Genomic DNA, 13,000 nt, shown 5'->3' with positions numbered 1-13,000 from the left:
TCGTCTGCTGTGGCTGTCAACAGAAACAAAAACCAAAGCCCAATCCTTAAAGCAGTGGAATCAGTTACTGCATTAATGCTGTCTCATAAATATTCATGGTCTGAAAATTAGCTTAAAAGCAGTAATCTAAAGGCTTTAAGTGCAGCCTGATGGAATGCAGTGTTATAGGAGTGTCCGCCAGCTCTACAGCCTATTAGACCTGCCTTCGCCTTTAGCTTGTGCAGGAGGCCGGTGTTCCTCTGTTTGGGCGACATGGCGTCTGGGTGGAATGTACACTGAAACCTGATGCTTCACCCCTCCAGTTTGCTTTCCTTCCCACCACGTCCCCCTCCCTCCCTCATGCTGTTTTTCCACCCTCACGTTACAGCAAACTGCTGGGTCCTACGCTCCCGCCCCGTTGCAGCGGACATTTAACCGGATGACTCAGACCGGGCTAGACAGCTAAAACCTTGGTCACACAAGATGACACCTAGCTTTAAATTTATACTTTTTTTCCCCTCTAGATTTCTGGGAAAAGTGGAGCTCAAAATCCTGTAAAACAGCTTTTATTTCCATACGTCCCCATGCACTGGCAACATTCCCCTTCCTATTCTCAAGTACAAATGAAAACATTTCCTGTGTAAACTGAAAAAATGCTTGAAGATTCAGCGTTCCTGCTAAGTTTGGCTGCTGTTTTTGAGAGCTGCTTCACATTGGTGCCGCATGGAGCTGATCATCTTCTGGCACCTGTGAGCAGGTATTTCAGTCCAGGATGATTGAACCACAAAGATTGGTTTCAGGCAGACCTCATCTTATTGCTACAGTACTACCATGTTTAATCCTTCATAACACCCGGCCTCCTTGTTGGAATTTACCCCCAGCTTTAAACTGACTAATATTTCTCGTTTAGACAAACATTTTGATCAGCCAATCACATTTTGAGTAGTGGTTAAGTTTGCATTGTTAAGGTATATCAAGGTTTTAAAAAGTTACATTAGAAGTTCACATCACCATCATAATGATTTGCCAGAGAAGGTGCCACTGTTTCTACCTGGATGGAGCAGCACAGCCCCTCCCCCACCTGTTGCTACACAGAGCCAATTAGCTGCTTAAACGAAGCCATCTACGTGTTTACTTCTCATACAAAAATAAGACAAATCAGGTTGCTCCAAATAAATTCTGGTCACAAAAAACTAAAGCAGCAACAACTATCACTAAATCAAATTACATGCCTGTTAATCAGCTGACTGTTATAAATTTCTCCAGGGCTCATTTTCAAGTTTCTATTAAAGTTCATTCTTCATTTAACAGATACTGAAAACTAAGAGTCTTACATCTTAGAGTTGCTTTAGAAAAAGCTTAAAAAGTTTGCTACTGCAACTGCAACCTGTATTGTGTCGCCTTCTGTCATAAAGTGGAGGCTGTAGATTTGTGAATTTATGCATTGACGTTTTTAGAAAGAAATCCCACAACTGTAATAGACACACTGCTTCACTGCTTTATAGCTTTCCATAATCATCTAGCTACTAAACAATGGCTATTACACATGAATATTTACACAAACTAAAAATAGTTTAACCAAAGATCAGCAAAATCTTTAAATCAGATGACCAGACTTCCTCAACAAAAATCCTCTGAAACGCACCACCACATCACATCATGACACTTCATGGAGGATCTAAGATGAAAATCAAATATCAAAAATCTTATTCACATTTTTTTCACAGCAAATAAATGTGAACTTATGAAACAAAATGAATAACACTCAGTTTCATTCCCACATATTAAGATAATAAAATATTTTAAGCATACAGAAGTCTTTGTACGGTTTTATGCATGTTACTTCTCTTTTCGTCCAATGTTCTTTACCTAAATTTAGTTTGATAAAACTAGTCTATTTCAAACAAATCAAACCATATGCAACATAAGGCCTTAATTTAGTAACTGAATTAGGAGTGTAAAAATTCTGCAATTTCAATGAAAATATGCCATGAACATTTACAGTATGAATATAATGCTGTAAAAGTACGTCTGTTCCAGATTTCTTCTGTTTTTGCTTTTTTGTCATGTTTAGATATTTCACAGACCCAACAAATTTCAATGTCATACAAAGGTAACCTGAGAAAGTAATCTGAGTAAATAATTAAAAAAAGTTTCCAAAGATGATTTAATGTTAAAGGCGAAAAGGTCTCCAAACAAATTAATTACGCCATTTGTTAAATACTGAATAAACTGAATTACCTACAAATGGAAACTGCCATTCAATTTCAGTAGCCACACCAGACCCTAAATCCTGCTGGACCTCTGCAATAAAAAAAATCACTTATACAAAACCTGTCTGACAACATGAAGTAGGCTAACAGATCTTTATCAGCATAACTTCATGCCCCAATGAAAAGGAATCAAAAACACATGTGAAACACAGCAAATAACATGTTCTAGTCTGATTAAAGCCCCATTTCCAAAGCTCCAGGAACACCAATGAGAACCTATTATCCAAAAAGCAAAACAGGGAACAGTGGTGACCCTACGTAGGAGTGTCAGGCCTACCAAACATCTGAAGCACTGCAGGTCTCACTCGCCTAAGATAAGGTCAGTGTCTATGATTCAACAATCAGAAAGAGATCGGGTAAAAATGGCCTCCATGAGCTTCAAAGATCAAAAAACACAGGGACAGCAGAGTGAACAAAGACTAGTGTCGAATTTGCCAAAGCAAAATCTTGATACTATCCAAACATTTAGGAAAAAAGATTCATTGGAATAATTAGACAACATCAACATTTTTGGAGGGTTTGTGCCCCATTACATCTGACATAAAACTAACACCATTAAAAACAAAGAACATTGTACCGATAGTCAAGCATGGCCTTCAGGACCAGGACTACTTGCTGTAACTTTGAGCCATGAAATCTGCCAGATACCACAGGAACAGAAATTTATGAAGGAGAATATTTAGCCAGGCGTTTGAGATCTTAACCCATTTAATCCCACCGGTAACAATTGTTGCCAGACATTTTTTCTAACTTCTGGGAGCTCTAGAACAATCGTTTTGACTTTTGGCAGATAATTGAAGTTTTAAAATAAAATAATAATGTGTCTACTCTAAGCAATATCAATTTCATGTATCTAGTGTGAAAGGTCACATGACCAGACCTCTTTACTTTCTGCCTGTGACGCTGGAGGTAAATGTTAGTCACAAACCTGTACAAGAGGAAGTCAGTAAAATAAAATAAAATAAAATATTTTGAACATATGTTCTTTCAAGTGTCTTCTACTGATGTATAAAGAAAATTGTATCCCTTCATTCATCTTTTGATCATAAGAAGAGTGAATGTAAGCATGGCAACAATTGCTGCCGCTAGCATAATACATAGACAGCACTAAGCTATGTGTCCATAGCTTTGCTGTTTATTTTTTATACCTTGCTGTTCCCACACATCTTAAAACTATCAGATATTTTAGATCTTCCAGACCTGAAGGAACATCAAAATGATGTCATCTACATCACTGATGGTCCCACAGTTGAAACCCTCCCTACCCTGTTTGTTATAACAGGTTATGCATGTCATGATTTTTCTTATTTTTTAATATGTTTAAATAGGCCACATTTGTGTAATTTAGACTATGCAGTTTCCCACTGGCAACAATTGTTGCCAAGTATAAAACCTACATTTTCACTAACATAACCAACATAAAATGTAATAATTCATAAATATCATGTGTTAGGGAGGTCCGAGGATTGAAATGCCTGCATTTATTTTGCAGGAAAAAATTTGGGATTAAACGGGTTAAGTAAAAGCACATTTGGGTTGAGCATCAGGACAATGAAACTAAGCACAACAAACACCTCAGCGTGATTCAAAAACAAAATAAATGTCTGGCAGTGGCCTAGTCAAAGCCTGGACAAGATGTTGTGGCACAACCTTAAATAGCTAAATAATGGTTAAAAGATGCCCCCCATTTTGGCTAATTTAAAGCAATTCTGCAAAGTGTTGTTCATGCCCCAATGAAACAGTCACCTATCTATCTCCGTATTTCTTTTTTATGCAAATATTTTTACTAGTACTTTTAAAAAAAACTGACTCTTATTTTTTTACTACTCATACTATTACAGGAGGAATATGTATTCTTTCTCAATTTTTTAAAATCATCTATAAGCAGTTCCTGGAGCTCCAACATAAATTTAATACCGACCTGTAATATTTTAACATTTTCAAGCTGAAATCTTCTTATTTATTTAATCTTTTTTCTGGTTAGCATTACAGAAGAGAATCAAATGTTGTTGTTTTTTTCAGAAACACCCAGGGAGTCACTAGGAGAGTTGAGAAGTGACTTCAGTCCCTCCGCACTTGAACACCAGCCCACCTCTCGGTGAAGGCCAAAAGGACTTAAAAGACAACCCTAGCCCATATATGGCCAGCTGACATTCTTTCCCAGCAGGCTTTCCAACCTTTTTCCCACATCATTTAAGACCCCCCCCCTACTGGTAGGCACTTCTAAAGCGCCGTTCTTCTATTCACCTCTTTTCCACTCCACAAAGATGTTTCTGTAAGTCTGCCTCTACGCTGAAGTTTCAGCATTTCAAGCAGCAACCACAGATTTCACACTGGCTTTGATTGCTACTTTGATCAGACGTAAGCGTCACCATGCGCCAATGTGATTCCACTCAGTCAGTTTAATATCTATATACGTCTGAATGTGTTACAATGTTGACTAAACCACAATAATTAGAAAGGGTGGGGCTGGCTGGCATACCAGACACACAGTGAAGCCAAGACTTATGAAATTTGTCCACACCTTTTCACAAACGGATTTGGTTTTCCTGTGAATGAATCCTGGAAATAATGCATGACTAAAGTTCACCTCTCTGATGTACAGTGTCGTTCTGACCTGCTGCCGCCGAAACCAGTTTGGGTGCTTTACAGCAACCTTTATCTCTGACTTTATAGGCACACACAAATATGCAGGCTCGCTATTGTTTTAGAGCTGATTTTTTTTAGTCCCATAGGGAGTATAATATTTGATCAAAAGTAAAAAACACAAGACACTGTACCTTTTGGTGGCTCCTTTCCATGTTGCCCTCTGGTTTTGACTTAGGTTTCTATTATTTCCTGCTGAGTCTCAATTATTTTTCAGATCATGATTTATTTCTGTGTAATGAATAATAAACAAACTGATGCCTTGCAAAACTATTGAATCTTTTCACTTTTTGCCACAAACTCAAATTTATGTGATAGACTAACAGACGTAGTGCAGGGCTGTTAAGTGAAAAGAATAAAAATCTAAAAGGTGAGGCATAAATTTGTACTTAAATGTTTTGCAGCTTTTAACAAACTTCCCTCCAGGTCTGCTCTACAGTTAACTTCATCAGTTTTACCATTAACTCTAAGCAGATATCCTGACTTTAGTGATGAAAATATTCCCACTGCATGATGCTGCTAGCATTGGCGTGGTATGTTTGGGTGATGCACGTTATTGTGTATGTCAAACAAAAACTTTACTGTTTGAGCTTATCTGACCCGAACATCTTCTTCACATAATATTTGCTGTGTCACTCAAACAGCTGGTTGCAATTTGCAAACCGGGCTTCTTATGACTCAACATCATCAGTTGTTTCCTTCTGTCCACTTATCCAAAAAGGGCAGATTTTTTGCTGAGGGCATGTTGTCCTGTTAGGATATTCTTCCACCTGAGCTGTGGTTCTCCATAGCTCTGCCAGAGTCATATTAGAGGCCTCTAAACTTTACACTTCTCCAAGCCTCATCTCTGACCTGTCTGCTGTGTTCACTGCTCTTCACGATGCTTTTTTGTTCACTGTTATCTAATAAACCACTGAGGTTTTCAGCTGGGTCAGACTAAAGACATACAGGTGCATGTTATTTACAAATTAGGCCACTGTTAAAAGCAGGGCTCAAAAAAGTTATTTTTTCTGATTGTTTGTTAAAAACAAATCCCCCATACATTGTGTTGTATGGAGGATCCCAATATAATACATAGAAAATTGTGGTTGTAATGTGGCGAATTATTAATAACTCCCAGTGTTATGAATAATTCAGAACGATACTGTTTCTGTGTTTTGTTCCATTCCTGCCTAAAGAGCTCTAGAAATGAAATCATGTGTCCAACAGATGAAGGGCTCAGTTCTGGACGGCACAGATGTGTTTCCTCGCATTGGGTTTCTGTGGGACTCTTTCTCTCATTCAGTATCAAAGACAAAACTTGTTCCACTTAATGTGGACTGGAATGTACAATTAGGTTCGGTCACACAATAATGTCATTTATCATAAAGAGATGAAAAAAAAGCTTGCAGTGAGAGAGCATCTTTGATATAAAAACGCTGAATGTCCTTCGTCACGCGGTACACCTTTAAAGGTTTACTCGGTTTCCATAAAGCGCCAGATCACAACAGAAGTAGAAGTAGGGCTGTAGTGATACACTCATCTCACGATACAGTACAATATTCTGCTCACGATATGATATATTTTCAGCAAATGATACGAGTGTATGCATTTTTAAGATTTTATGAAAGATTTTAGAGGGACAGAGTGATTTTGGTGACATTTTGTGACTGTTCCATAGACTTTGATTGAATTAATTGAACTGATGGTGTAATAAATGTTTTTGTTATACATTTGCTTTGTTTAAATGTTAATTGTGTGGCTTTGTGTATTTGGCTATGCAGAAAAGAATCCTTTTTTTGTATTATTGACTTTTATTATAAATTGTAACTTTTCCATTTAATTTCATTATTAAATTAATTGTAACTGGTTGTTTTGTTACATGTCATTTTTAATCTACATGTAAAAAATGTCATGTGTGATAGCTGTCATTTAATTCATGTGGATTTGACATAAAACTCAAAGTAGGATTTAATGTATCGACACTCGCGGATGAAAAATCGATACTTTCTGAGGAAAGATTTTTTATAAATATCGTAGAATCAATAAAATTACATAGCTCTAAACAGAAGTCATCATTGATTTACACAGTATATGTGCTTTTAACCCTTCCAGGCCAACCTGATCTGCAATGATCCAGCCAAAGTTGCAGTACCGTAATTCCGCCACACTTTGCGCTATCTGAAAAATTCCAACGGTTTCCGAAAGAGGGGAGACGTTGCGCTCTCCTGCCAATATAGGGTTATTATGGTAATTTCACCCCTGCCTTAGCAGAGAGTAAAATTAATCTGAGGGGCAATCTTTTACTAGACGGTAAATTGCAAAAATAACTTTCTAGATATTAAAAGTTCCAGTTGTTATGGACAAATGGGTAAATATATTTACTCACAGGACATTTAAAGAACTACGTACAATTAAAATTAGCAAAAATATCCAGGCGGATATTTGAAATTTAGATGTAAAATGGTTAATAAGATGCTAGATAAAGTTCTGCAGTGGGCAGAGTTTGTTCTGGGTGTTTGCAATAGAGCCGCTCTGCATTTTCCCCTCCTTCACCTGTTTCGGTACACTAACAGTTGCTTGTACACATGGCTCTTGTTTACAAGAGAGAAAGTCGACCCTTTGGAAGGTCATGGAATGGAAACTAAAAGGTCTGTTCATTCAGGTAATTTATTTTAAAGTACACAGGCTAGAGAATATGATAGGTACTGGGATGCATCTAGAAGTTGCAGGTTAGCAGGCCTAAAATCACTCACGGTTGGCAGAGCTTCACGAGGTCCTGATCTGTAGTTCCTGGATGGAGGCCGCGGATATATAGGTTCGTTTTACTGAGCTGTTCCCCACCTCCGCCGCTGCTGTTGCTACTACTGTTGGTGTTGGGACTGGGAGGTGCCATCTGGTGGCCGGAGGACACATAGGACTGCTGCATTGGGGATAGAGAGGACAGATGTAATTTATTCACTGTGAGAAACAAGACAAGTAAAAAGAAAATTGCCAAGATTAATGTAATTCACTGGAAATCAATGTGAGAAACTTAGAGCCGTGATATTCACATGTGGAGAGATGAAAAATAATCCTGCATCAAACAGTTGATTATGTGGGAGCTGTGAAAATTGATATCATACAGCCCGCATGTCAACACTCTTTAATACAGTACATTGAAGGGGAATGTGGGGCCTCTTGGCTAACTGCTCCATGCAGGGAAAATGGGGCCTCTCATGCTTTCTCAATGTTGGGTAACTTCTTTCTTACTTGTCGAGGTATTTGCCCACTGATTTAAGGAACCCAGAAAATATTTAGTCCCGTTAATCAGAAATAATTAAAATACTATAAACCAATTATTATTAATCCAGCTCCTTCATTTACTTCTACAGATAAAAATCAAAAAGATAAACATTAACGTTTGTTCAAACTTGTATCTTGCTTGGACCTGGATGTCTCACGCCATTTAATCTAAAACTGTGTTGAAGATGTACGAACAAAAAGATCAAAACTGGCAAGAGGCTGATAAGGACGGTTAAGTTCAAATTACAAAACAAAAGCGAAACAAAGGTAATGTAAAGATAAAAATAACAACTATGCCAGCAGCGTGTACATTATATAAAAAGAAAGTTTCTCACTTCTGCTACATTTATCTGTTTACAAATACCTGTGCCAGATTTAATTCAAGATGACGGTGTGGATGGCCACCTCAGTATTACGCTGATGGCACTTTTTGTTCCTGCACCTAATGTCTGTACACTGTGAGCAATTGAAACCAGAATCAGATTGTTTGTGCACAGCATCTTGGCCAATAAAGCTGATACTGATTGTGAATTTAAGTCGTAAACTCCAATGGTGGACTAGTCCGTGACTCACCACGTGCAACATGATGGGATGTTGCACAACGACTCATGCATCTTCTAATCTCATCTCACCATGGGACTGTGGCTGTCCTTAGAGATATCAAACAAAGTGTTGTGTAACCATTCATATGTGTGTATTTTCATGAAATAAACAAAGCTGGTTTTATTCTTTTCATTTTGCCAGTCACAAACAAGAACTCCCCATTTCAGACTTCAACCCATCAAGTCTAAAGGGAGTTTTAGAGCCTAAGGTTTATCTGGCCTAATGTTCTATTAGTTAGAAAAATATTTTCATTTGTTTGCATTTGTTCAATTAGGATAGATGCATGAAAAAATAAAAACAAAACATCTTTTATTTAAGGTGTACAGAGTAGCTCATTAGACAGAGCCAACAAGAGGACAATGGGTTAGCATAGCAATGAAGGAAAGGGTCACTGATCAACCTGCTGGTGTTTAGGAAAAGCCCAGTGGGACAACATGCTTAAACAAGGACCACCTACAACGTCAACCAACTCTGCTAATTGGAAACCATTCATGAGGCAAAGATAGCTCTCCTCACCTCTGCTTTGTTGACAGCGAGTAAAAAAATGACAATAAAACAGAGAAAGACCCTTAACCTCTACTACCATCATGACAAACAGGTGGCATGTAAACCAAATCTTTTTCTCAGAGAGAAATGACAGCGATTTGTTGTATTATCTTATGTCATACTTCACAATCCATGCATTGATGGGTATATAATAAATGAATGTTAAGAAAGCAACATAATTTGTATTTCTCTAAATAAAAACAGAAACATACAGATTGTGTTTCTGTATGTCCTAATGACCTAATATTTTAGGTCATCCTAATGACTTAAACAGAAAAAATTATTTTGAGCTAATTTCAAACAGGAAGCAAAAACATATATATTTTATACAGTTTATGTAAATATCTAGAGTTAACTGTATGTATTATTTAAAAAATTCTAAAAATGACCAAAAGCTGCAGTAAAAACTGGATAGAACATTATGATAGAACATAGAATAGAACATTTTTAATAGCGCAATTGAACTAATTTAACTAAAAATGCTGTGAGGATTTTAGCTTTTTCAAATTAAATGGTAAACGATGACTAATTTGTTCAAATTATAAGCTCGATTTTAATCTGTCTGCAAATCTTTTCTGTGTGCAAGTTATAAACTGCGGAGTAAACACAGTCTGCCTGGAGGAGTTTATCGTGTCACAGAGTAATTCTCGATGAATATGGTCTGGAGGCGGCTAATTTGTGAATGAAAGAACAGGAAAGCAGAGACCTTTAATCTCATTCATAGAGTCTCTACCACCGTGCCAAGTCCCAGTGATAGTCCAGACAAAACCAAGAGCGTGTCATTGCAGCAACACTCCTAAATCATCCGGCTTCAACAACAGACACATAGCACTCATTCATTCAATCTAAACTAGTTTTAAAAGTCATATGAAGGCTGTAGATGACTGTTTATCTTCAATTAGAAATTACATTTGTTATAAATGATCAGTCTATGTTGAAAACAGCTGACATGTGGAAATCAATGTAAGGTTTTTGAAATGTTAGTAATGCTGTGGTGACTCATCATCCAGTTAGATAACCCAATGCTTTGTGATTCGGCTTGTACATCCAAGGTTTTAAAATGCTGCGGTAGCAAAAATGCTTATATTTAATAGATAAAATGTAAAAATGCAAGAAGAAGAAAGAATTGTAATACAGTTTAAAGATGGGTAAAAGTCATAAATTCTTTTTTAGTGTGCCATCTGTTGTTTTATTGCACACAAAATCAATCTTCTAGGTCATAATTACATTAACCCAAGAGGATGATACAAGTACAACTAAATAATAATAAAGAAGTTAGTATTTTTCTCAATAACCTACTACATTTAGTAAATATGATACTAAAATACTAAAATATGATACTAGATTTACTTTACAAATTTTCTACAAAATGTGCCTGTAGTTATAAAAACGACATAACTTCTTTTTCAAAAACTGAATTTTCTTCCAACTGTTTGGCTTTTGAGGGTTAAGCTAATATTTGTCATTTCACTTTGTAGCTTAGTTTTCATTTGTCTTCCTCTCCATGGCGGTATGAAAATAGCACTAGATTATTTTTAGCACCAAAGATAAAGAAACAAAAAAACATCTCTATAAATAGAAGATTCTCTGGCACCTTTTCATGAACTCCCATCACGTTTCCAAATTGTACATCTTTTAAAAGCTGGCTTTTGTTGGTTTTACTTAAGATTGGCTTTTGGTGTTTAAATCAAAGATCTTCTTTATTCTTGACTGAAACAAAATGCATGTGATTCGTGCTAAAAAAGACATAAAGTGTGGTTTTCTCTGCACTCAATTGCATGTCTGATAATTGGTACATGTCCGCAGAGAGCCACTTGCTGGTGAATCTCACCTTTTAGTGCCACAACACTGTTTTATCTCCTCCTCTCCCTGTGGGACTTCTCCAGCTGACCCTGAATTGACCCACGGGATTCCATGGATTTCCTGGCTGCTGGGAGGTCTGTTTTCCTTTCCTGTCCCGCTCAGTGACTGAAGCTCCTGTCTTTTTCCTCAGGCAGTTAGAGGAGACATGAATGTCCAACCAGCTGACTCCCTTACACTACATGCTTATGTGCAGATTTATGACGGGCCTGACTGAGGACCAAGCTTGAGGCAAGCATTTGGCATTACGCTGCTGATTAATTTGTACTGAGCTCTCTTTAGGGCTAACAACAATTCCAATGTGGGAATTTCATTAATGAGTTGGTAAATTGCTAGTTATTTTACTGTTTGACAATTTAATTTCATTACTTATATCTGAGCAAGAACTGCTTGCAAAAGCAAACAAGGTCTTGACCATCTTAGTTTGTGTCACTTAAATGTGAAGTGAAATTACAATGATTTCAAACTCTTTTAAACAAAAAATCTGAAAAGTGTGGCATGTATTTACAGTTTACCTCTTTTCTTTACTATGACACACCGGCAGAATAACAATGCGAAACATACTGTACAGCCAGAGCTGCAATCACAACGTATGCCAGTGCTTGAATGGTCCAGTCAAAGTCCAGACTTATAACCATTTGAGAATCTGAGGCAAAATTTGAAAAATAATATTCACAGACTGTCTCTGTCCAATCTATGATTTTGGTGTAGACTGCAAGAAAGAAATGCCTCTGCAGCTGAGGCTGCAGTGTAAGATGGCTATCCAAAGTATTGACTCATTATGATCAAATGCAAATCTACACCACACTTTTCAGATTTTTATTTGTTTAAAAAAAAGTGTTAAAAAGCCATTCATCCTTTTATCTGATGAAACCTGCAGCCCGATTACTAATAAAAACGCAGGCATGTTATTTGTAAAACAGTAAAACAATATTTGAGTATTAGCTCATCGTTAGGTGGGTCAGTACTGTGTGTCTCGTAAAGACGTATGCTGTGTCACTGGCAGCAGGCAGGAAATCCGCTCTGTCTGCTCGTGATCTTATCATGAATAAGAAGATCTGCATTCCAACCAGGTGACAGGGACACCGAGTTCACGTCCAAACTCGTTCCTAAATCCTCCTCCTTGTCTGTCTGGAATCCTCCCCTTTTTTCTTTTTGTGCTTTTATAGTCGCCTATTAACCCTCGGATTGTCTACCTTTTGCCGGTCACACCTTGACACACATGCTGTGTGCAAATCCACATGCATGCAAAGCTTTCAAGTCAGGTCAGGTTGAGCTGGAGAGCCCGAAATCAGATATGTGAAAACACTGGCCCCGCAGCTCGGCCCGAGATCTAACAAAATGTGAGACACACTGAGCGTCTGGCATCAACCGCTGTACTTGGCATCAAATTTCTAAGAGCTGTGCTTTCTCCAAGGACTCTGGCTGCCTTTCTACCTGTTAACCTTGCCTGCTTGATGTTATTGGCACTCACGCTGAGGACCGATTCGAAACATCTGACACAGTAAACAAAGAGAGATAAACATATAGATGGCAAAGCACCAGAGGGACAAAGGTGGCGGCACAGCAGGGTTCAGCCAGGGTAGACTCACCCCAGCAGAACAGCTGGGTTCGTACACAAACACTAAAGCAACCGAGATAACAAAGTGTGTATCACCGCTATAGAAGAATTGCAAACACTAATTTATTAGTATTAAGCATCTATTTATATGAAGAACATTATTTCTGTCATATTAAAGTGAATTTAGCCAGATTGAAGTACATTTTTTGAGACTCCAAAATAGACCTAAGCTGCTAGTTGAACAGGACATTTACAAAATAGATTTTAA

General features: G+C 37.6%; 1 protein-coding gene across 2 annotated transcripts in view; it reads right to left on the bottom strand.

Annotated features, from left to right (window-relative positions):
• LOC102218780 (RNA-binding motif, single-stranded-interacting protein 2-like) overlaps positions 1-13,000 on the bottom strand; it is a 40,646-nt gene that overhangs the window by 14,310 nt on the left and 13,336 nt on the right. For both annotated transcript variants that reach the window (XM_014469058.2, XM_023325138.1), the window contains exon 2: positions 7,634-7,800. In XM_014469058.2, the coding sequence (XP_014324544.1) occupies positions 7,634-7,800 (167 nt within the window). The remainder of the gene's footprint in view (positions 1-7,633; positions 7,801-13,000) is intronic.

The sequence above is a fragment of the Xiphophorus maculatus genome, chromosome 20 (assembly GCF_002775205.1).
Source record: "Xiphophorus maculatus strain JP 163 A chromosome 20, X_maculatus-5.0-male, whole genome shotgun sequence".
NCBI lineage: Eukaryota > Metazoa > Chordata > Actinopteri > Cyprinodontiformes > Poeciliidae > Xiphophorus > Xiphophorus maculatus.
Note: the sequence above shows the minus strand (reverse complement) of the source record. Positions and strands in the feature narration are given on the sequence as shown.